The sequence below is a fragment of the Microcaecilia unicolor genome, chromosome 2 (genome assembly GCF_901765095.1).
Source record: "Microcaecilia unicolor chromosome 2, aMicUni1.1, whole genome shotgun sequence".
Lineage (NCBI taxonomy): Eukaryota > Metazoa > Chordata > Amphibia > Gymnophiona > Siphonopidae > Microcaecilia > Microcaecilia unicolor.
The window spans coordinates 246,637,664-246,660,400 of record NC_044032.1 but is presented as its reverse complement, the minus strand read 5'-3'; the positions used below and the strand labels follow the sequence as shown (position 1 = coordinate 246,660,400).

The following is a 22,737-nucleotide window of genomic DNA, read 5'->3' as shown; positions in this document are numbered from 1 at the left end:
TGCAATTACCATGTGTTAATTTTGGCAGTTATTATGTGGCAACTGCAAAACCTTAAGCACGTTCCTTCCCCCCCCCCCCCCCCCCCCCCATCCTGTGCCTATGAGGGAAAAAAACAGTGACTGTAAACTGGAAAGTTTCACTCAACACCAGTTCCATCCAGGCCAAGAGTTTGTCTGGACTCTAGGGATGTGCTGTTTCTTTAAAATAACAGGGAAACAGCAATATCTGTTATATCTGTTGTCATTTAACACCTGAAATAACATCAAACCATCAAAATATTGACACATAGAATTTCAAAGCACACTATTCACAAAAATTAGTAAATGGGTGGGGCCATGACTATGAACCACAAAGACTGGTCAGAAAGATGTGCTCCGTTGTAAAATGCATATAAATCATACATTTTTATGTCATTGAAAAACTGAGTGCACTTTGTAAAAATAAACAAAAGACATGGGGAAAACAAAAATAATAAAAACAAGGTAATGTTTTCCATGCACACTCCTATTAGAATCCAGGCCAAACAACTGAGATTTCGATTTTGAAGCAGTTGTACATGGTTGAGATATACATAGGTACATGCATTCATATAAAATTGGCTTAATGTGCTGCAGAATGAGAAGTTTAGTTCTCTTGTCCAACTAGAGCCATGAGAATGGTTTCGTAGTCACCCTTGACCTTTTCATCCTGTAAATCAAAGAACATGACAGATAATAGTAAAAGATTAGTTGGGTCACATCAGAAGCTCCTTAGAATTTGCTGTTACTAGGTATTCCATATTTGTTAAAATTCTACATGATAGATACAGATCTTCATATTTATTTCATTTCATTCTTAGAGGCAGGAAGGATTTACCTTTTATTGGGGAACATAATGGACTTTGACATTAGGTGGCAGCTGCAACAGCAATCAAATTAAATTAAAAACTAGTATTAAATTCATGGACATAGACATGGAGAGAACAGGGCCGCCGAGAAACTAAACCGGGCAGGCCACCGCCCCCCCCCCCCGGACCCCCCTCAATCGCTAACAATGTCGCCTCCCTCTCCTGCTCTCAGGCCGCTGGCGCCGCAGTCCCCGGTCTCCACCCGCACACCCCCGACCCTGTCGACAGCTCCCCTCCGTCTGCCACCAGGCCCCCTGCAATCATATTGGCAGCACCGCCTCACCTCTGTGTGAATTGTGAAAGCGGCAGGGCCCTCCTTCACTGTGTCCCGCCCTCGCGGAAACAGGAAGTTACATCAAACGAGGGCGGGACACAGTGAGGGAGGGCCCAAAGGGAAGCGATCCCGTCTGCCGCTTTCACAATTCACTTGGAGGTGTGGTGCTGCCGATTTGAATGCAGGGGGCTCGTGGCGGATGGAGGGGAGCTGTTGACGGAGCCAAGGGTGGGCAGGTGAGACCGGGGACTGCAGCGCCGGTGGCCATGGAGCAGGAGAAGGAGAGAGAGACCCTGGCGCTGGGCCCCCCTTGGAGGCCTGGGCCCAGGGAATTTTGTCCCCCTTGCCCCCCCCCCCCCCGGCGGCCCTGGAATAGAAGGGGGTGGGGTGGTACAGGCCCCACCATATATGGCTCAAGCTCCTCCAGTGTTCCTGGAGAGAATCCTTGTGTTGGTGGGGATCTCAGGTCCTGGCGGCTGAAGGTACCTCTGTTGGAGCAACATCTCCACTCTGGCTGCACTTACAGCCACTGTTCACTCTAAGCTGAGCGGCAGTCCTCCACCTACAGTCCTGCCAATGGGAGGTGCTGTTTCACTATCACATTTTTAATTGTGAGGGACAGGCAAGCTCTTCAGGACTCCAGAGAACCTGCCTGCCCATAGCAATGGAAAATACAATATTGAAGTACCACCCCCTACTGGCAGCAATGCAATTGGACGACTCCTGCTCAGTTCAGAGGGAACACTGGTTACAGCAGCAGTTATGAGTGGCTGTGCTGCAATGCACAACCCACCCAGCTTTGCAGTCTCTGTAACCACAATGAAACCTCGCAGGTTGCAAGTTCCATTCATGATCTTGCGGGATCATGAACAGGACTTGTTGCCTGAGAGGTTTCAATGTAGTGCAGTAACAGGAATTACAGACCCATGAGGATCCTGAATCAGATGCTACTGCTCTAGTTGCTGCTGTGGCTGGGGCCAGGGAGGAGAGAGCTGCTACAGGTGACAGTGCTGGCATGAGTTTTGGGAGATAGGGGAGAGTCTGGTGGAAGGGAAAGAGGGAATCTGAGCGAGAGAATGTTGGTGCAGGATGAGGCAGACCAGTATGCCAGCACCCCTCCAATCATTTCTGGTCATGCTACTGATTAGATTAATATATATGTTCAACAAAACCATATATATATTCAGCAGTGTTGAATGTATGCCATACGGCCACTGATACCTATTTACAGGGCAATTCTATAAAATGAGCACATTATCCATCTGACTCTAAGTTGCTCAAAACTGTGAGCACAAATTTAGCCGTGGCCCAATTTGTACAATTTAATAGAATTACGAGGCAACTAGTGCCAATAATTGGCTTTTAACAAGCAATTATTGGCACTAATTATATTTAATTGGGACTAAAGCATGTAAATTTAGGCGTAGGATCCATGACTAAAATTTACGCATGCACCAAAAAAAGGGGGGCGCAGAAAAGGGAGGGTCATGGGCATTTTTGGGGCGGATCAGGGACGTGGTTTTGAGTTACGGGGGCAATTACAGAATAACGGTGCTCTGTGTGTAAATTTAAGTGTGGGCATTTGCACCACATTTTTGTTGATGCAAATGGTGCAAATTCACGCGTGACCTCTCCACATACACGTTAGTCTATAAACTGCGCTGAACTTTAGGTGCAGCTTACAGAATACCGCTTAAGCGGGGTTTTTTGACGCAAATATTTTTAGGTGCCATTTATAGAATCTAGCCCTATGCATACAAAAGTTTAGAATACTAGCATATAAATGCATATGTATGCATAAACATGGTATATGCGAGTGATTCCCAGACCTGTCCTTTGGGAACCCCAACTGGTCAGGTTTTCAGGATATCCACAATGAATATGCATGAGACAAATTTGCATACCAAGGAGGCAGTGCGTGAAGATCTCTCATGCATATTCATTGTGGATATCCTGAAAACATCAGTGGCTGGAATTCCCCCAGGGCAGGTTTGGGAACACCTGGAATATGCTTGCTTAGCTAAGCGGCCGATTAGGACAGCTTTTGAGCTGGCACTGAATATTGGTGGCACCCATATAATTGCCGGCTCCTACCCAATGTCACCCCCTTTACTGTCCTGACCTGCCCCCCCCCCCCCTTATTTTATGGCTAGTCAGAGATGATATTCGGTCACACTGCCCGGTTAAGTGCGGCTGAATATCAGCAGTTGGGTGGTCCTGAGCAACCACTCTTGTCCGCTAAAATCACTTTGAATATCAGCCCATTTGCGTTATTCATAAAATTATTAAGACAATATACAAAGCAGTTCATACCAAAATAGCCTGGCGAAGGGATTTGCCATACATTCGCTTGTACTGAGTTTTGATATGATTGAGGTCTTTCTCATAGTGAGACACCAGCAGCCTAATCAGTGCTTTGTGACGAGTACCAGAGCCCTGTTCAAAAGAAAACTCTGTTATACAAGAGCATTTCTATTGTTTGGCATGTTGCTTAAAAATAAATGACAGTCATGCAAGCCTGCTTCTATTCCCATCTCTATTTGTGTTTATAACTTGCTCTTTTTCAAAAACAAATCAGAGTGGATGGCAGCAATATAAAATACGTCACGCATAGTATAACATATCAAAGTTTCATGCAATGTAAAACAGATCAAACAGATCAAAGAAATATCAAAACATTTATACAATACAAAATACATCTCAATAATCAAACCAATATCCCTAAATCCCTCTCTATCTATAGTACGTCAGTCTGCTTTTTTAAAGGGACCCAAATAAAATTTTCCCCACACCTAACCTAAGAACTAAACCCTAAGTATCCCCAAAGTTCTATCAAAGGGGGAATGCCCCTTTGTTATGCCCCTACGATGACACACTTTTTCTTCTGTCAGATAATACAGATCCTTCTCCTCCACCGACATCATAATGGGACAGCTGAAACCTTCTCGTCTGGACTCCCAGGTCCAAATCAGGCAGTGAGGACATTAGAAAGTACTGGTTATTTTACAAGGAACCACCAGGTTTTAGGAGGCACGAATGAGTGTAAACACCGGTAGTTTAGTTATTTATACACATAAATGACCTCTTTATAAAATACCAACTAGTGTGAAAGTTCAAGGTATTTCATGGCATGAGTGGAGGACTAGCTTAATGATTAGTGCAGTGGCCTGACAACAAGGGGAACTAGGTTTGATTCCCACTGCAGCTCCTTGTGACTCTGCAAGTCACCAAATCCTCCATTGTCCCAGGTACAACCCCCTCTCCCCACACTTAGATTGTGAGCTCATTAGGGACAGAAAAAGTATATAATATGCAAACCACTTTGATTATCAAAACCATTACTCCCTTCCCACCCCCACCTGCATTGGGGAAGTCAACAACCAATGTTAACCACATAACATTCAGGAAATCTAGACTGCCCCAGTTTGACGACCCCTACTTGTCTGACTGTACATTTGTCCTTTAGATTGTAAGCTCTTTGAGCAGGGACTGTCGTCCTATGTTAAATTGTACAGCACTGCGTAACCCTAGTAGCGCTTTAGAAATGTTAAATAGTAGTAGTAGTAGTAACTCATTTTGAAAACTGACCCCACTGTTTATAGAAATAAGAAGCACTGCCATAACTATAGTTCTCATGGCTCCTCTATACACCAAAACCACATTTTACTTACTCTGAGGTTTATTTGCTAAAGTCTGTGGGGTTGAGTGTGGGCCTTCACTGATAGAACCAGACAAGTGTAAACATAAAATATGTTGAAGCCTGTTATTTCACAAGTACAGTAAATTTGAAATAAAGTCTCTTGGGACTCAGGTGCAATCTTTACGTAGGCCTGTTGGTGATAGGCTCCAAAGTCACAGTGTACACTGCCTAGCTGCAATAACGCACAAATCCTAGCCTCCCTGGTCTCAAGAATCAGGCTTCTTACAAGATTCAAGATAAAGCTTTGTCTACCTTATCCAGGGTACTGACAGCTTATACATTTCTAGTGGAGGTATATGCTGTAGGACTGCTTCTCTCTTCCCTGGGCCTCCCTGGCTTGACTGTACTCAGGGCTTTTATCTGGCTGCCTGAGTCGTGCCCTCCCTGCTTTGCCCTGAGCCATACTCTCCCTGCTCTGTTCTGCAGGTCCTAGCTTCTTAATATGGCTCTGTAAGGGAGTGTTGTTAATGGAAATTGGCAACTTCCTATATGCTTCATCAGACTGTTGATGCACATTTGTGCAGAAAAGAATATATCATGCGAGTCAATGCCATATTTTGTCTGTTGGAGTCAGCGAGGTCTGAGGAAGTCTCTTTCTCCCACTATCATTTGAGCATCATTGGATGGGATAGGTGGTTAACAGTGAAAGGTGCTCGATAGAAGGGATTCTGAACATGGGGATTCTACTTTAATCGCTCACAGAAGCAGTGGTTGGAAATGTAGATCTGCAGAGGCCAGACTTCGATCATTTTGGAGTCTTTTGGAGGAGTGAAGGGATGTTCATGGAGTCTTAAAGAGGGATTTAATCAGATGCTTTCCCAGCTGTAGTAAAATTTTGTACTAATTACAAACTGACAACACACACATTAAAATTTCCACAATACAAACAATTTTAACATCCCTCTGCAAGCTACCAAAATATATGGGTTATTTTTCTTTCATGTTCAGTTTTAATGAATATGCAAGTAAACTGAAAACCAATGAAAAATTGTGCTGCATTACTCTACGTGAAATATTTTAACACTATAAGACTGGACAGTTACAATGTGGGATGGATCATTTTTAAATATCTTGTAAAGTATTATAAAAACATCAATGTGAAGTCAAGTGCCACACCTGGACAGAGGAGTTCATGTACCTGTATCATAAAATGGCACCTATTACAAAATTATTTGGCATCTTTCTATTTTATCTGTGAAGTCAGTGTTCTTTATTGCAAGTCTCAGGGGCCAGTAGCAGCCTCCATCAATCCTAAGTGTGACCTTCTGATTCTCCTCCCTTCCTTCCCCCCAGTGTATTGCTCCTGGCACTATATCCATAGCAGTTGTTCTGTTTTCTACCTCCACCATTCAGCAATCTATAGGGTTCAGGTCCATGTTGCCCAAATTCCTTCTCTATTTTCATAAGACTGAGAGCAGTGCGGGAGATTGGGCACTGAGCAGCTCAAATTTGCAGAGTCATGCACCACCAACAAGTCTGTGGAGTAAACAGAAAGACTGAAAAATGGAGGGGAAGAGGGGAGACAGAGGGGTGGTGATGGGATAGGGATGAAGATTTTAACACTAGGCAGGATGGAGTTGGAAGAGAGTGTACTGGGGAACAGGAATAGAAAATGTGTGGAGGGAGCGGGGGAACCCCTCAGGGCAGCTGTGTCATTGAGGACTCTCCTCCCCCTTGCCCCACCCAGTGTGCTGACCACTCTGTCCAGCAATGATCTTTTCTCTCACGCTGAAGTTTTGTTTTGCTAGAAAAAATGGTGAGAGTCACTCGGCTAAGCTTTCTCCATCTCTCTAGACCAATGCTTGTCAAACTTTTATCCAATATGACCCCACTTTAACTATCAAGAAGCCCCATGACCCCAGAGGATGACTAGAAGTAGCAGACCTTCACTTCCTCCCCCTCCTTCATTTACTTTTGGAGTGGAATAGTAGACTGGTGGTTAGTGCAGCATCCATGCGATGGATTTTCACTGCAGCAACTTATGATGTTGGGCAAGTCACTTAACCCTTCATTGCCCCAAATACAAAATAAGTACCTGTATATAATATGTAAACTGCTTTGACTGTAAACACAGAAAGGTGGTATATCAAATCCTATCCCCTTTTCCTCAAAGCATGAAGAGAAATACAGAAGTCAGCACTGGGCCTTGTGTGACAGTGTGTGCTCACAGGCCCCGGTACTCTGCATGGGTATAACAGATGCCCACATAATAACATAACGTAGTAGATGACGGCAGAAAAAGACCTGCACGGTCCATCCAGTCTGCCCAACAAGATAAACTCATATGTGCTACTTTATGTGTATACCTGACCTTGATTTGTATCTGCCAATTTCAGAGCTCAGACCGTAGAAGTCTGCCCAGCACTAGCCCTGCCTCCCAACCACTAGCCCGCCTCCCACAGAGGAGGGGCATGGCCTGCATATGTTTTCATCTGCATTATCAATAGTGCGTGCAGCGCTTCTGACGGACCTTTTTTTAAATAGTCTTTCTAAAGACTACCACGTCATTTTTGAAGAACCAACCTCATTACTATTTAGCAATTCTCCGTGCAAGAGACTGCTGTAAAATCTTCAGAGGATTTCCATCATCATTGCTCTGCAGCACTCTGCACAGCAGACTCCTGATGCAGGCCTGACGGCCGAAACACGACGTTGTGTCGAGTCTTCAAACCTTCAATAAAGTTTTTTATTTAAGAACATCTTCCAGTTTCTGGTATCCTTGGTCGTACTCCCACTTTTTACACATTATTGTTTTTACCGTGGGGTGCTTGAGTTTTCCGCTTGCTGGCGGATCTTCTCCCCCTGCATATGTTCACCATCTTACAGGCCTCCTGCTGACAGCCACTGCTGAACATAGATCACAGTGGAAGTCTAGAGGGAGGGGGAAATATTGTAACAAGTGTGAACTAGTTGCAACACAGAAAAATTTCCAAAATTGTGGATTTTCTCCTAGGGCAAATCCCTAGACTGCACTACTTGTAGAACTCACTGTTATCTGCCAGTCATGTTATAATCTTGATGGAGGATCTACTGATCAGTTACTGCTAGAACAACGAATGATGTTGCCTGACAATGGGGGTAAGGAACAAGAAATGGGAAATAAGGGAACACACATAATGCTCCCAACCTAAACTCCTGAGTGACACTTGACATACTGCAAGCAAAGGGTAAAACATGTTAGACACATTGATAACAGCCTCTGTTCTCTATTTAAAACAAGAACAAAATGAAAGAAGTAAATATTTTGACATACCTTCATTGCTAAGAAGAATTTCTCAGCAAAGTAGCTATCTTTGCTTGAAGCACATTTTACTATAATGGAAAATGGAAAAGGCTGTCATGTGATCTATTTTTAATAAAAGCGACAATACACTTTAAAATAAAATAACTTTTTAGTAGAACAACAAATATTTAGGATTCTGAAAAAAATCTCTGAAACACAGGAAGAAAAGCTATCTTTTCATGTGTTTCCTTGCCAAATACTGGGAATAGAGTTGTAATAATCACACCCCTCAGCTAGATTAGCCCCAGACATTGAGTGCCGGGCCATGCGCAGGCACAGACACTGAATATCCAGTGCAAATTTTATGTGGCTTTGGCGTCGGAGCTTATGTGAGTCCCAGCTGATATTCAAATGGGGCCCACATAAGACAGTTATTTGTGCCACAATTCAATATCTGCCGGGACTCACATAACTATTTTGTACCTAACAAGACCCCCTGGTCCCCCTCCTGGCCTTAAAACTAACCCCTTCCTCCAGCTCTTGGGAAGCAAAGCCCCTCCCCTCTCCCTCAGAATGAACCCCCCACACTCTCAACCCCCTCTGTCTAGGTAGCCCCCCCCTCGGCCTTCCTCTATCCCTGGTGATCTTAGTGGGCTTGCTGGGGGCAGAAGTGAATCACCCCTGAGTCTGCCTGTGTGAAATGGCTGCCATGACCTCTCAAGGCAGATTGTGGTACTACACAAAGTATCATGAACTGCTGCCAAGAGGTCACAGCAGCCATTTCACTCGGGCAACCACAAGGTGCAGGAGCCAAGGGTGCTTCTATCCTGCCCCCAACTATCCAACTAGGACTAACAGGGATAGAGGTAGGTCCCAAGGGAGGGCCTACTTAGACCTCAGGGGGGTTAGGGGTTCATTCTGAAGAAGAGGGGAGGGGCTTTGCTTCCCAAGAGCTGGAGGAAGGGGGAAGTTTTGGAGGCCAAGATGGGGATTGGTGGTAATTTTAAGTACAAAATAGTTATGCAGGTCATTCAATGCTGGACACTCATAGCTAGGCAGATAATGTTAGGACAGCTCTTCCCCATCGCCGCCCCAAGTGCCACCCCTGACCTGCCCATTTTTTTGTTGAGTAGTCTGTGGGGATATTCAGTGGCACTGTCTGGTTGTGTCACTGAATATCACCACTTAGGTGGCAGTAAGTGATTTATGTGGGCAGGAGAGGCTCCTGGCCACTTAAATCGCTTTCAACATTGGCTGGCAGAAGTTTAGGCTTTCACTAGGCAACGAGCTGCAGAGTATTAGGCCTTTCACAAATATCTACTGCCATAAAAAGACATTATTCCTGATTTACCAATGTACTTTAATATGCTAATGCTCGTTAATACACACTAAGATGCATTACTGCACATTAAGCACTCAGTAAGGAGCTCCATTATTGGTAATGGGGCCTGGTGTTCACCTGCATTAAATCACATGCTAGTAACTCTAGCCCTGTGTTTGTAAACTCATCAAAATTCATTTGGAAGGTTGTATTAGGTTTCCACATCTGGCGTTATGGTTCTTGCAACTGTCTAGATGGTACTGTGTCTTGAGTTTGCTTGACCAAAGTTTCAGCTATCAGCAAGATTGCTGAAACATTGATCTAGCAAACCTGGATGAGGCACCAGCCAGACAGCTGCAAGAACTAATATTTGGAAGGGTTCACAAAATTCAGAGCACACAGGAAATAGATCCCTCCTATATTCTCCATCCTTGGGCTTCACTGTACCTTTGGCCTCACTCATAAATGGTTATTCACGTCCCTACACATGTAGCTTTTATTTGATTCTCCAAAGCCATTACCCTTATTTATTTCACCTTAAAATAGGTGGTGGTGGTTGAGTATTTTTGAACTGGAATGCATGAAGGTAGATGCTCCTCTATTATGGTGTGACTCCTGAGAAGTAAGTGATGGGACTCTCATTCTGTTTCTGTGCCTGGGGCAATGGAGAGTTAAATGACTTGCCCATGGTCACAAGGAGCTGCAGTGGGAACCGAACCCAGTTCCCCAGGTTCTCAGCTCAATGCACTAACCATTAGGCTACTCCTCCACTCCTGTCTGGGTGACGTTCTCAGAATGGACTGATTTTATCCCACCACTGGGACTTGTTTCAATTACAGTCTTTCAGTTCCCTTATCAAATTGTTTTCTCAAGTACATAAAACTAATTGCCCCCTTGATCCTCTTCCTTCTGCTTGGCTTGGTCTTACTACTGAGGCAGTGGACAAAGAAATTATATATATAAGAAGTGATATTAACTGTTAAAATCTGGGGTTTAAAAGTGGTGTTTGAATTCCTATTTCAAAATCAGCTTTTTACTTTGCAACTGAAGTGAAGGTATGCCAGATGTTTCATATTATTTCAATGTCTAGCTGCCGAGCTAAGGTTAGGAAAGGTCAGTGAGAAATGCAACTCTGTCCCTTGTGAATTGCCAATGCTAGCTGGCACAGCTGTAAACTATTATGACTGAACAAAGGAATGAGCTAGATATATTGTAGTTTACAAGATAGAAAATACTATTTAGAGAGAGGCAATAGATTAGTATTTAGAAGTTCTGTTTATATTTAGGATATGTCTTATAAGAATGCTTATTTTAGAATATGTTTTATTCTCTGTAATTTCTATGTAGGATGTTTGTTCAACTCTGTGTTACTTTTAAAATGATCCTTTGTCTGCTGTTTAAGGCTGCAGTGAGGAGATCAACATGTGTTTTGAGTTTTCTGTGGTCTTAGCTAGTTCTGTGTATGGAGCTGAGAGGTGAAAAAGGTCAGAACTAGTCAGCTCTCTTCTCTTTGATTAATTATAGGTAAAATGCAGGAATGGTCTTGGAAGTAATAACCTGATATGTATGCTATTAATTAAGATTGGCTTTTGACCTCTTTAATGAATGCCAGAGTTTAGTTAGCAGTTAGTACTAGGAATATGAGAAATCAATCATAATAACATGTAAGAGACTGGAGACCAAATGTCTGGCTTAAGGGGCCCCAGGTCAGAGGTCAGTTTAGGATGTCTGGAACCTATGTAACTGATATTTCAAAAGTAATGATTGGTTGAGGCAAGGTAGCCAATCAGTTTCTTAACCAATTGGGAGTAAAGGGGGCTAGGCTAGGAGGAGGGCTTAGGACCCTATTTAAGTGGGAGCAGAAGCAGTTTACCTCAGAAGGAGCTCAGAAGAAAGAACTCAGAAGGAGCTCAGAAGAAAGAAGAAAGGAAGAAAGCTGGAAGACAACAGGAGAGACAGAAGAAGGAGAAGACAGCATAAGAAGAGAGCTGAGACAGAGAGCTGAGAGAAAGACACAGAGAGCTGAGAGAAAGAGAAGAGAGCTAGAACTGATGTCTTGCTTTGTTTGCTGGCAAATAAAGAAGATTTTTCTCTCATACTGGTGTGTGCTGTCTGACTCCTGAAGTATCACAAATTCCTATCTCAATTCCTGCAACAATTCTTGGTGGCAGCGGTGGGATCATGAATCCTGCATTAATCCCAGCACCCAACTGACTGGAGAACATTCGCCGGGTATGTATTTTGTATTCTGTATTTTGTATTGTAATCCTAGCTAGGAAATTGTAAACCAGCCCCTCAAGAAAATTGAGGAAGGAGAATCTGATCAATTCTCAGCAAAGGCCCTAGTACCTTCTAGTCGCGGGGACTAGAAGCGAAAACGCTTGAGCTTATCTGTATTTGAGAAATCTGAAATTGTTGGGTGGGATTTTCTGTATGGAATGTGTGATGAGTGAATGATTAAATGAGTGCGGACTTCTTATAGCTGCATTTCCAATTAACGCGAGTTCAATTGGTCAGCAACGGAAGGAAGCGATTGTTGTCTGTCTACCTAGTGTCTCGAGAGTGCGGACCCCTTACTGCACTCTCAAAAATTCCCTCCCTTTTTGTGTGTTGTAACTGTAAGCATTATGGGTGGGACATCATCTAGACAAATTGTTACCCCCCTAGATTGTATGCTTAGAAATTTCAAGAAAGGCTTTTTAATTAATGACTATGGACAGACTTTAAGCTCAGGTACTTTAAGAACCTTGTGTGAAGTTGAGTGGCCATCTATGGGAGTGGGGTGGCCCCCTAGTGGCAGCTTAGATATTGAAGTAATCCGGAAGGTCTATAGCATAGTAGTAGGAGAATCAGAATATTCTGAACAACTCCCTTATATAGATTCCTGGGACAGCCTTGTGACTGACCCTCCCTCCTGGTTGAAAACTTATATGGGATCCCCAGTAAAATTCATGTTAGGTCGTGTTCAAAGAAAGATTAGAAAATCTAAACTAGAAGAGGGAAAGAGCCCCAGGAAGCTTACCACCCAATCGGTGGCTTCCGCCCCTACCCTGTCCGAGAAACCCATACTCTCTGATGACCCCTCAGACCTTGAGCCACCACCTTATGGCCCATTGTTGGGGTTCCGTGCCGCCCCTAGAGATCCACGCCGCCCAGCTCAAGCCTCTCCAGCACAGGCTTCTCCGGATAGTTCTTCCCCTCCTGTGCCAAACCTGCCACACCCTAGGTTGGACTTTTCACCTGGCCTCTACCCTTCTGTGCCACATCCTCCCCTGTTAACCTCTGTAGACCCACTTTGGGCTCCACTCCCTGACTCCTCAACTCCTGACAGCCCAGCCTCTCCCTCTAGTACCCCTACCCACTCATTAGGGGCCCGGCATCCCTTTCAATGGACTGAATCACCTGTGACCACCTCTCAGTCTATGAGTACCCCTCCCCATCCCTCAGGGGTTCAACACACCTCCACTGAATGGGTTAGACCCGCTGCAATTACCTTTGAGCATGATAGGAGGGTAGCTCCTAGCTCTACCTCAGGTTCCATTCCCACCTCCTCGAGGGTTCTGCCACTCCGACAGGTAACTACCACTCGACCGGATCCTAATAATCAGGGTCAGGTTATACAGGCACAGGCCTATCAGTATGTACCCTTCACAACCACTGATCTCCTGAATTGGAAGACGCATTACCCCTCTTATACTGAAAAGCCTCAGGCAGTGGTGGACCTAGTGACTAGCATTATGGCCACCCATAACCCAACCTGGACTGATTGTCAACAACTTCTCCTGACCCTCTTCACAACTGAGGAGAGGCGGAAGATTTTGCAAAATGCTGAGGCCATCACGCGAGAGCGTGCTCCCGAGAGGACACCGGACCTAGAGGGGTGGGTTAGAGCTCGGTTTCCTCGCGCAGCTCCAGATTGGGATCCAAATGATGGGCAGCACTATGAACTGTTGTCTGGCTATTGCCGGGACTTACTGGAAGGTATGAGGAAAGGCATAAAGAGGCCCATTAATCTGGCAAAGGTCTCTGAAATTCTCCAAGGGGCAACTGAATCCCCTGGGGCCTTTCTAGAGCGACTAATTGAAGCCTACAGAACATACACCCCATTTGACCCTGAAGCCCAAGAAAACCAGAGAATGGTGAATAGCGCATTGGTGGCCCAGAGTATGCCAGATATCCGGAAGAAGTTGCAGCGTCAGGAGGGATTCGCAGGGATGAATACCACCCAGCTAATTGAGATCGCAACCAAGGTTTTCATTAATAGAGATCAGGAGGTGCGCCGAGAGGCTGACCGGAAGATGCAGAAGAAGGCCGACCTTTTAGCGGCAGCCATTACTAATTCCACCCTTAACCGAGGTCGACTTCTAGCTAATGGGAAGCCAAAGTGGGACCCCGGACCACCAGCCAGGCCCCGAGATTCCTTCAATCAATCCCGGCCAAGGGGGGAGAATCCCAGACCAAGATTGGAGAGGGATCAGTGTGCCTATTGTAAGGAAAGAGGGCACTGGAAAGATGAATGCCCCCAGAGGCGCCAGGGACTGAGAAGGGGACCAGGAGATCGAGGAAGCCGAGGCCGAGTTCGAGAGGGAAGATATGAGCCTCCTGAATCTGACATCATCGGGATAGCCGAGATGGCAGAATGGGACGAATAGGACAGACCGGGTTCCTATAAACTGGGCTCCCAGGAACCTATGGTCAAGCTAACTATAGGGAGCCGCTCAATTCCATTCATGATTGATACAGGAGCTGAACATTCTGTTGTGACGGAGCGATTAGCGCCTGTGTCTGGAAAAACTGTCCGAGTGGTGGGAGCCACGGGGGTGCAGAACCGGAGGCCCTTTCTGACAACCCGTAGATGCCAATTAGGCTCACACATAGTCACTCATGAATTCTTGTATATGCCAGACTGTCCAATCCCTTTGTTAGGTCGAGACCTGCTGTCCAAGCTTAGGGCCCAAATTTCCTTTGACTCTGATGGCCAGACTTCAGTCTCCTTTCGGCCCCCAACATCCAGCCCTAAGGGTATACTGAGTTTCTGCTGCCCTCTTGAAGAAGAATGGCGGCTGCATCAGTCGCAGGGCCAAGTTGACCTACCCCTGGCAGACAGCTTTCAGGTCAGTGGGGTATGGGCAGAAGATAATCCCCCAGGGTTGGCCCGAAATATTCCTCCTGTACATGTAGACTTACTTCCAAGTGCCCGGCCAATCCATCTTCGCCAATACCCAATTCCCAGAAAGGCTCTGGAAGGGATTCAAGCACATTTGAATCGTCTGTTATCCCATGGAATTATTCGTCCTTGCCAGTCTCCATGGAATACGCCACTATTGCCAGTTCAGAAGCCAGGGACTGAGGACTACCGGCCAGTCCAAGACTTACGAGTGGTCAACAAATCCACTATCTCATTACATCCTGTAGTGCCTAATCCATATGTCCTGCTAGGATTGATACCTTCTGGAGCTACCCATTTCACGACACTAGACCTAAAAGATGCCTTCTTTTGTATTCGGGTGGCCCCCGCCAGTCAATTGCTTTTTGCCTTTCAATGGGAAAACCCAGTAACAGGAAGGAAGCTTCAGTATACATGGACCCGCCTGCCACAGGGGTTCAAGAACTCCCCCACTATTTTTGGGACAGCCCTAGGACAAGACCTTAAGACTTTTAAATCTGAGCCTTCCAGGCGAGTTTTACTCCAGTATGTAGATGACCTCCTGATTGCAGCAGTGACCCAGGAAGAGTGTTTTGAGGCTACCAGAGAATTGCTGGAGCTACTCTTGGATGCAGGCTATAAGGTCTCACGCTCAAAGGCCCAACTCTGTCAGTCAGAAGTGAAGTATCTGGGCTTCTGTATTTCCCAGGGAAGTCGGAGACTGGATGCTAGTAGGAAGCAAGCGGTAGCTGCAATCCCCCAACCCAAGTCCAGAAGAGAAGTTAGGGAATTTCTGGGAGCAGCTGGATTCTGCAGAATTTGGATTCCAAATTTTGCATTGATGGCGAAACCCCTTTACCAAGCCACAAAGGGGGGTGAAAAGGAACCATTTGAATGGGGACCTACTGCTCAACAATCCTTCATTGCCATAAAGAAAGCCCTACTCCAAGCCCCTGCGTTAGGCCTTCCTGATGTGGAGAAACCTTTCTCACTGTATGTCCATGAGCGACAGGGGGTTGCTCTGGGTGTGCTGACCCAGATGATGGGATCCTGGCAGAGGCCTGTTGCATACCTGTCTAAACAGCTGGATGGAGTGGCTAAAGGATGGCCAGCCTGTATGAGGGCCATTGCAGCAACAGCCTTACTGGTCCAGGAAGCTGATAAGTTGACCTTGGGGCAAGAACTGGTTGTTAAAGTCCCCCACGCAGTTCTCACCCTCATGGAGTATAAGGGCAATCACTGGTTTACAAATAACCGCATGGTTAAGTACCAAGTTAGCTTGTGTGAGAATCCACGGATACACCTGGAAACAGTGGCTACATTCAATCCTGCTACTCTTTTGCCAGCATCTGAGGGACCACCGGATCATGACTGTATCCAAACTATGGATGAAGTGTACTCTAGTCGACCAGATCTTAAAGATGTTCCATGGAGGGACCCAGATGTAATTTATTTCACAGATGGAAGCAGTTATGTGGAGAACTCCAAGCGATTGGCAGGCTATGCTGTGGTGACAGAGGACAAGGTGATAGAAGCAAGAGCCCTGCCCCAAGGAACTTCAGCCCAGAAAGCAGAACTTGTGGCCCTCATACGAGCTCTGGAGCTAGCAGCAGGACTGGTGACCAACATTTATACTGATTCCAAGTATGCCTTCACAACTCTACATGCTCATGGAGCTTTGTATAAGGAAAAGGGACTTATAAATGCTGCAGGCCAACCTGTTAAGTATGGACCTGAAATACTTCAGCTGCTAGAGGCTGTGTGGGCCCCTAAGAAGGTAGCTGTTATTCATTGCAGGGGACACCAAAGAATAGATACTCCAGTGGCCCGAGGGAATCGCCATGCTGATCGGGTGGCCAAGGAAGCTGCTCGAGGACCCCCAGCAAGTACTGTGACCCCCCTGTTCCAAATCCGATTGCAAGAATGGACACCTATGTATACCCAAATGGAAGAGAAATGGGCTCAAGAAGAAGGTGCAGTAAGGAGACCTGATGGCTGGTTACATCTCCCTGATACCAGAGTTCTGGTGCCACGCCACCTAGCTTGGCCTGTAGTGTCTCAAGCTCATGACCTATCACACTTAGGGAAAACAGCACTAGCCCGTCTACTCAGTCGAGTAGTGGTGCTGGAAGGATTGGATAGTCTGGTTGCCACTGCCTCTGCCCGATGTACTCTCTGTGCCCAGAATAATGCTCGTCAGGGACCCCGTATTCCACCAGGAGTTCAGTCTAGAGGACTAACACCCTTTGAGTCCCTAGTTATAGACTTCACAGAAATGCCCAGGAGTGGTAGGTTCCGATATCTCTTAGTTATGGTCTGTACCTTTTCTGGGTGGGTGGAAGCATATCCTACAGTCACTGAGAAAGCCACAGAAGTAGCTCGAGCCCTCCTTAGGGATGTCATCCCCAGGTATGGACTGCCCCTTGCCATAGGTTCAGATAATGGTCCCGCCTTTGTTGAAGCTACACTTCAGGCCCTGTCCCGCGCATTGCGCATTACCTGGAAATTGCATTGTGCCTATCGTCCCCAGAGTTCAGGGCAGGTTGAGCGAGCAAATAGAACCTTGAAAAATAGCCTAGCAAAGATTTGTCAGGAAACCCAACTGAAATGGCCACAGGCACTGCCACTAGCCCTCTTCCGCCTCCGATGCACCCCAACTAAAGGAACAGCCCTCTCTCCCTTTGAAATTGTGTATGGGAAGCCCCCAGCCATTTTACAGGGAATTAAGGGAGACATAGGGATTTTAGGGTCTGCCCAGGTGCAGGAACAGGTAGCCCTCTTGGGTAAGATAATTTCTGAGCTTCAGTCTTATGTGAGAGAAATAAACCCTGTCCCCTTCCAGGCTCAGGTACATTCCTTCCTGCCAGGGGATAGAGTTTGGGTGAAAGACTGGAGGCTCCAGCCTTTGGGGCCCCGATGGAAAGGACCTTTTACTGTTTTGCTTTCTACCCCTGCAGCTGTGAAGGTCGCAGGGATAACTCCATGGGTCCATTGGTCTCGAATTAAGTCTGCTGACCAGACTGAGCCCAGCACGGATCAGACGGAGCCTAAACAGTGGAGAGCAGAAAGTGATCCAGCGGAGCCATTGAAGTTGCGCCTGACCCGAACCAAAGAATCTACTAGCTGAAAAGAAGGGTCAACTGCATACTGCAGGAGCGGCTGAACTTCGGCTTCATACTGAGACTCTTTCTTGCCGGATTCTGGCTTTCCTGGAATTTGAGAGCTTGATCCTTGTCAGTTGAGGGTCTATCCCAACTGGTATAAGAACTCAAAGACTGAGAACATTATATGAGAGTAATCTGTGATTAGCACAGACTGTTGAAATATTATTGCTTAATTAGTTTGCTGTATTTGTTTTAGATTAGGAAGAAAGAAAATGTTAGTAGTTTGGATGCTTTTGTTGTTTTCTACTCCTTGCCTCCTTGTTCCTAATATCCCAACTCGCTCCAACCTTTGGTTACACTCAGTCCAGGAACTAATTAGCCAGGCAAAGATTACTTCCCCTTGTATTGTGTGTTCCCGATTTTCTCCTTATACCACAGATGTCCCAGCTGTTCCTGTCCCTGTGCAACTCCCAGCTCTTATACCTCCCTACTTTTCGAGTTCAGGCCCTTGGAGCCAGGATTATACTTGGTGGTCCTTTTATAATGCTACTTCCCCCTCTGACTCTTCTCTAAGGCCAGTTTTTACGTCTCCCTATCCAGCTTCTGGAGTGTTTTGTTTAACAAGAAGCATCTCAACTGTTCTTCCCATTCCCTGTAACTATACTAATGTTCTCCCAGAAAAAGGAGAATCTGTGTGGGTAGTTTCTCCAGGTACTCCTATGTGCCCTGCTACCATACCTGTAGATTATGACCCAGGTGATTATCTGGCTCCTAAGCGTACCACTGAGAAGACTATAGTGTCCAAGCTTATTTTCTACTTTCATAAGTCCCCGGGGTATGAAGAGTTACTAACAAATGAGCAGCCTGTCACAATTGGGGATTGGCGCCTATGGTGTGCAAAGTCTCCATTTCGTCTTCGTTCCCCCTGGGATAGGGGCTCGCATTATGGGCACCCTAAGTACCCTGTCCAGCCTGAGCCAACATTTATTGGGAACTTTCCTCACCCTCTCCTTGGTCATTACTGGCTCTGTGATAATGTCCTCCACATGATTCTTCCCTCCACATATGATTTTTGTGTATTGGTAACCTTGAATTATTTTCCTAAAGTTATTCCTCTTAAGCCACTATCCCCGCACCGCTCTAAGCGAGAGGCTTTGTCCTTACCTTCCTCCGTTGCCACAGAGGATGAGGCGATTGAATTAGCCCTCCAGTATATTAATTCTACTTATCCTCTGACTAAAAAGAGACTTGTAGCCCTTTCTGCCACGGCCTGGATTCCAATTGGAGGCCCGGTAGCGGGTATTACTGAACTAGGTATGGCTACCCGGAGACTTCAATCCCTACTCCATGTTCTAGTTCATGAGCTGAACGTAGTAGTCAATGCATTGCAGGATCAAATTAATGAATTAAGTATAGTTTCTAGATATAACCGTATGGGCCTTGACTATCTCTTTGCAGCCCAGGGTGGTCTCTGCACAGTGTTAAATTCTTCAGAGTGCTGTACTATTGTCATAAATAGGACGCATGTAGTTAGGCATGCCATGGATAAAGTCCTACAGTTGGCCAGCCTTAATGTGGAGGATTACCGAGGAGGATTAGACCTTACCTCCTGGTGGTGGTCATTGACCTCCTGGATACGTCCCTTGTTCATTTCCCTAATAGTCTTAGTTTTAGCAGGGTTTTTGTTTTGTTTCTTGGCCTCATGTGCTTCGGCAGTATGCCGTCGGACCTTAACAAGTAGGGTAATGGTAATTCACAAGTCTATTCCTAGTTAGGATCACTATAGTCTCCAGAGTTTGAGATGTGAGACTTATCTCTGCATAAGCTGATTTTAGTCTCAAAGGGGGGAATGAGGCAGTGGACAAAGAAATTATATATATAAGAAGTGATATTAACTGTTAAAATCTGGGGTTTAAAAGTGGTGTTTGAATTCCTATTTCAAAATCAGCTTTTTACTTTGCAACTGAAGTGAAGGTATGCCAGATGTTTCATATTATTTCAATGTCTAGCTGCCGAGCTAAGGTTAGGAAAGGTCAGTGAGAAATGCAACTCTGTCCCTTGTGAATTGCCAATGCTAGCTGGCACAGCTGTAAACTATTATGACTGAACAAAGGAATGAGCTAGATATATTGTAGTTTACAAGATAGAAAATACTATTTAGAGAGAGGCAATAGATTAGTATTTAGAAGTTCTGTTTATATTTAGGATATGTCTTATAAGAATGCTTATTTTAGAATATGTTTTATTCTCTGTAATTTCTATGTAGGATGTTTGTTCAACTCTGTGTTACTTTTAAAATGATCCTTTGTCTGCTGTTTAAGGCTGCAGTGAGGAGATCAACATGTGTTTTGAGTTTTCTGTGGTCTTAGCTAGTTCTGTGTATGGAGCTGAGAGGTGAAAAAGGTCAGAACTAGTCAGCTCTCTTCTCTTTGATTAATTATAGGTAAAATGCAGGAATGGTCTTGGAAGTAATAACCTGATATGTATGCTATTAATTAAGATTGGCTTTTGACCTCTTTAATGAATGCCAGAGTTTAGTTAGCAGTTAGTACTAGGAATATGAGAAATCAATCATAATAACATGTAAGAGACTGGAGACCAAATGTCTGGCTTAAGGGGCCCCAGGTCAGAGGTCAGTTTAGGATGTCTGGAACCTATGTAACTGATATTTCAAAAGTAATGATTGGTTGAGGCAAGGTAGCCAATCAGTTTCTTAACCAATTGGGAGTAAAGGGGGCTAGGCTAGGAGGAGGGCTTAGGACCCTATTTAAGTGGGAGCAGAAGCAGTTTACCTCAGAAGGAGCTCAGAAGAAAGAACTCAGAAGGAGCTCAGAAGAAAGAAGAAAGGAAGAAAGCTGGAAGACAACAGGAGAGACAGAAGAAGGAGAAGACAGCATAAGAAGAGAGCTGAGACAGAGAGCTGAGAGAAAGACACAGAGAGCTGAGAGAAAGAGAAGAGAGCTAGAACTGATGTCTTGCTTTGTTTGCTGGCAAATAAAGAAGATTTTTCTCTCATACTGGTGTGTGCTGTCTGACTCCTGAAGTATCACAAATTCCTATCTCAATTCCTGCAACACTACTCATGGTCTCCTTCCTTTAGTTTTGGCAATGGTGAACCAGAGTCTTATTGGCACAGTTTCACAGGGTTGGAAATGCACAGTTGTGTGGCCTATGTTGAAACGTACCAGTTTGAATCCCTGTTTCCAATTATAGACCTATTTCTAATTTGTCATTTCTGTCAAAATTGTTGGAAAGAGTTGTTGCCTTACAATTATCTGCTCATGTGGATTTTGTGGGAGGTTAACATCAGAGGCAGTTGGGCTTTTGTTCTCATCACAGTACGGAGACCCTTCATCATTTACATGCATACTTGCCACCTAACTTTAGGCTGCTTCTTCTAGAGCTACCTCTTTAGTGTGGTTGAATACTGGAGTTTTTCCACTGTATGAATAAGAATCTAAGAAAATGTTTCTTCACTCAACGTGTAATTAAACTCTGGAATTCGTTGCCAGAGAATGTGGTAAGGGCAGTTAGTTTAGCGGGGTTTAAAAAGGTCTGGACATATTCCTAAAGGAAAAGTCCATAGACCATTATTAAATTGACTTGGGGAAAATCCATTGCTTATTTCTGGGATAAGCAGCAAAATAAAATGTACTGAACTTTTTCGGGATCTTGCCAGGTATTTGTGATCTGGATTGGTCACTGTTGGAAACAGGATGCAGAGCTTGATTGACCTTTGATCTGTCCCAGTGTGGCAATACTTATGTACTTATCCTGGGGAAACCAAGTATGCGAGGAGCATGCTCTTAATCGATTTAGTGCCCATGACATTAAGGAGCAATAACAAATTGAATGCATGTCTCTCTCCATTGGCATGCATTCAGCTCATTAGCATGTCTTGAAAAAATTAGTGGGCACAAAATCTATTAACCTACAAATTATCAACTGGCGTCTGGAGGTGTGCACTACTTACAAGCCATTAACTGACAGGCGCCTATGCGCACTAGGCAATATTCTATAAGGTAGCACCTAAATGCCAAAGTGCCTAACTGCAAGGGAGTGTACATGTGGGTGGAGCATGGGAGGGCCATGGACATGTCTCCCAGTTATGCACTGTTTATAGAATACTATAAATTACATGTGTCATTTGGCGCACCTGAGCATACCAACTTACGCCTTCCATTGACATAGCATAAGAGCGTGTACCTAAACATAGATACACCAGTGCTGACCTTATGCTAGTATTCTATAATGGAATCTTGGCATCAAGAGGCCATTATATAATTGGTGCTAAGCACATGGCACTGGGGCGCCTAGACAGAGGAATTAATTTTTAGAATTGTCCTGTATGTGTAAAGCTGATTTGCATGTGTTAAAAAGCTTTAATGTCTGCTGAAGAAAATTTATTAAAATACATGTGTTAAAGTGAAGAAAAAATGATCTGAAAAGTGGGGAAAAAAAGTAAAACAAACCAGAAATTTTAGCCCTGAGTACATCTCTAGCCATTTGTATTGCTCTTAATCAGGCTGGCTGAAAAGCATATCACCTTAATGACAGCATACAGGAAAAAAAATGGTAGCCTATATGACTTCATGGCTCTTCAATAAGCATACAATTACAACAGAAGACCCAATTCTTTACTATTATGAATATATAGTGTGCATTATATGCCAAAGTTGTTTTCAGTTATATGCATTGCTTCATTTGAGGTTCTGGAACATGCGGTGTACTGAACTTTCAAAATGGCTACCATAGACATCACTCTTCTTTATCAATCATCTTCTTTGACCAAACCTATTTTCACGTACAATTAAATAAGTAACAGCTATACAATGTGGTTAACCTAATAAGGAAACTTTCCCAATTCCTTTATTCATTTGATTTTTCCCCTCCATTTCTAAAAATGTTTCCCAGTGCACTCAGTTGTTGAGCCATTACCTTTCTCTAGCTCCCTTCCATGTTTATAATGGTTCTTCAGTCTTGTTCTTCTGCTTTCTCCCTCTATTGTCTTATTTTTCTGCCCTCACTGTAAGGTGTGGTACCATAGTACACAGTAAATCATGGCAGATAAAGAACCTTCTG

The 22,737-nt window shown here is 44.7% G+C and overlaps 1 protein-coding gene across 1 annotated transcript in view; it reads right to left on the bottom strand.

Annotated features, from left to right (window-relative positions):
• Nucleotides 1–83: 83 nt before the first annotated feature.
• The window catches only part of LOC115463405 (annexin A1-like), an 86,336-nt gene continuing 63,682 nt past the window's right edge, over nucleotides 84–22,737 (bottom strand). The window contains exons 11-13 of the mRNA XM_030193869.1: nucleotides 8,115–8,173; nucleotides 3,475–3,597; nucleotides 84–688 (exon numbers count right to left, since the gene is read on the bottom strand). Coding sequence (XP_030049729.1) covers nucleotides 626–688; nucleotides 3,475–3,597; nucleotides 8,115–8,173 — 245 coding nt within the window. The 3' untranslated portion in view covers nucleotides 84–625. The remainder of the gene's footprint in view (nucleotides 689–3,474; nucleotides 3,598–8,114; nucleotides 8,174–22,737) is intronic.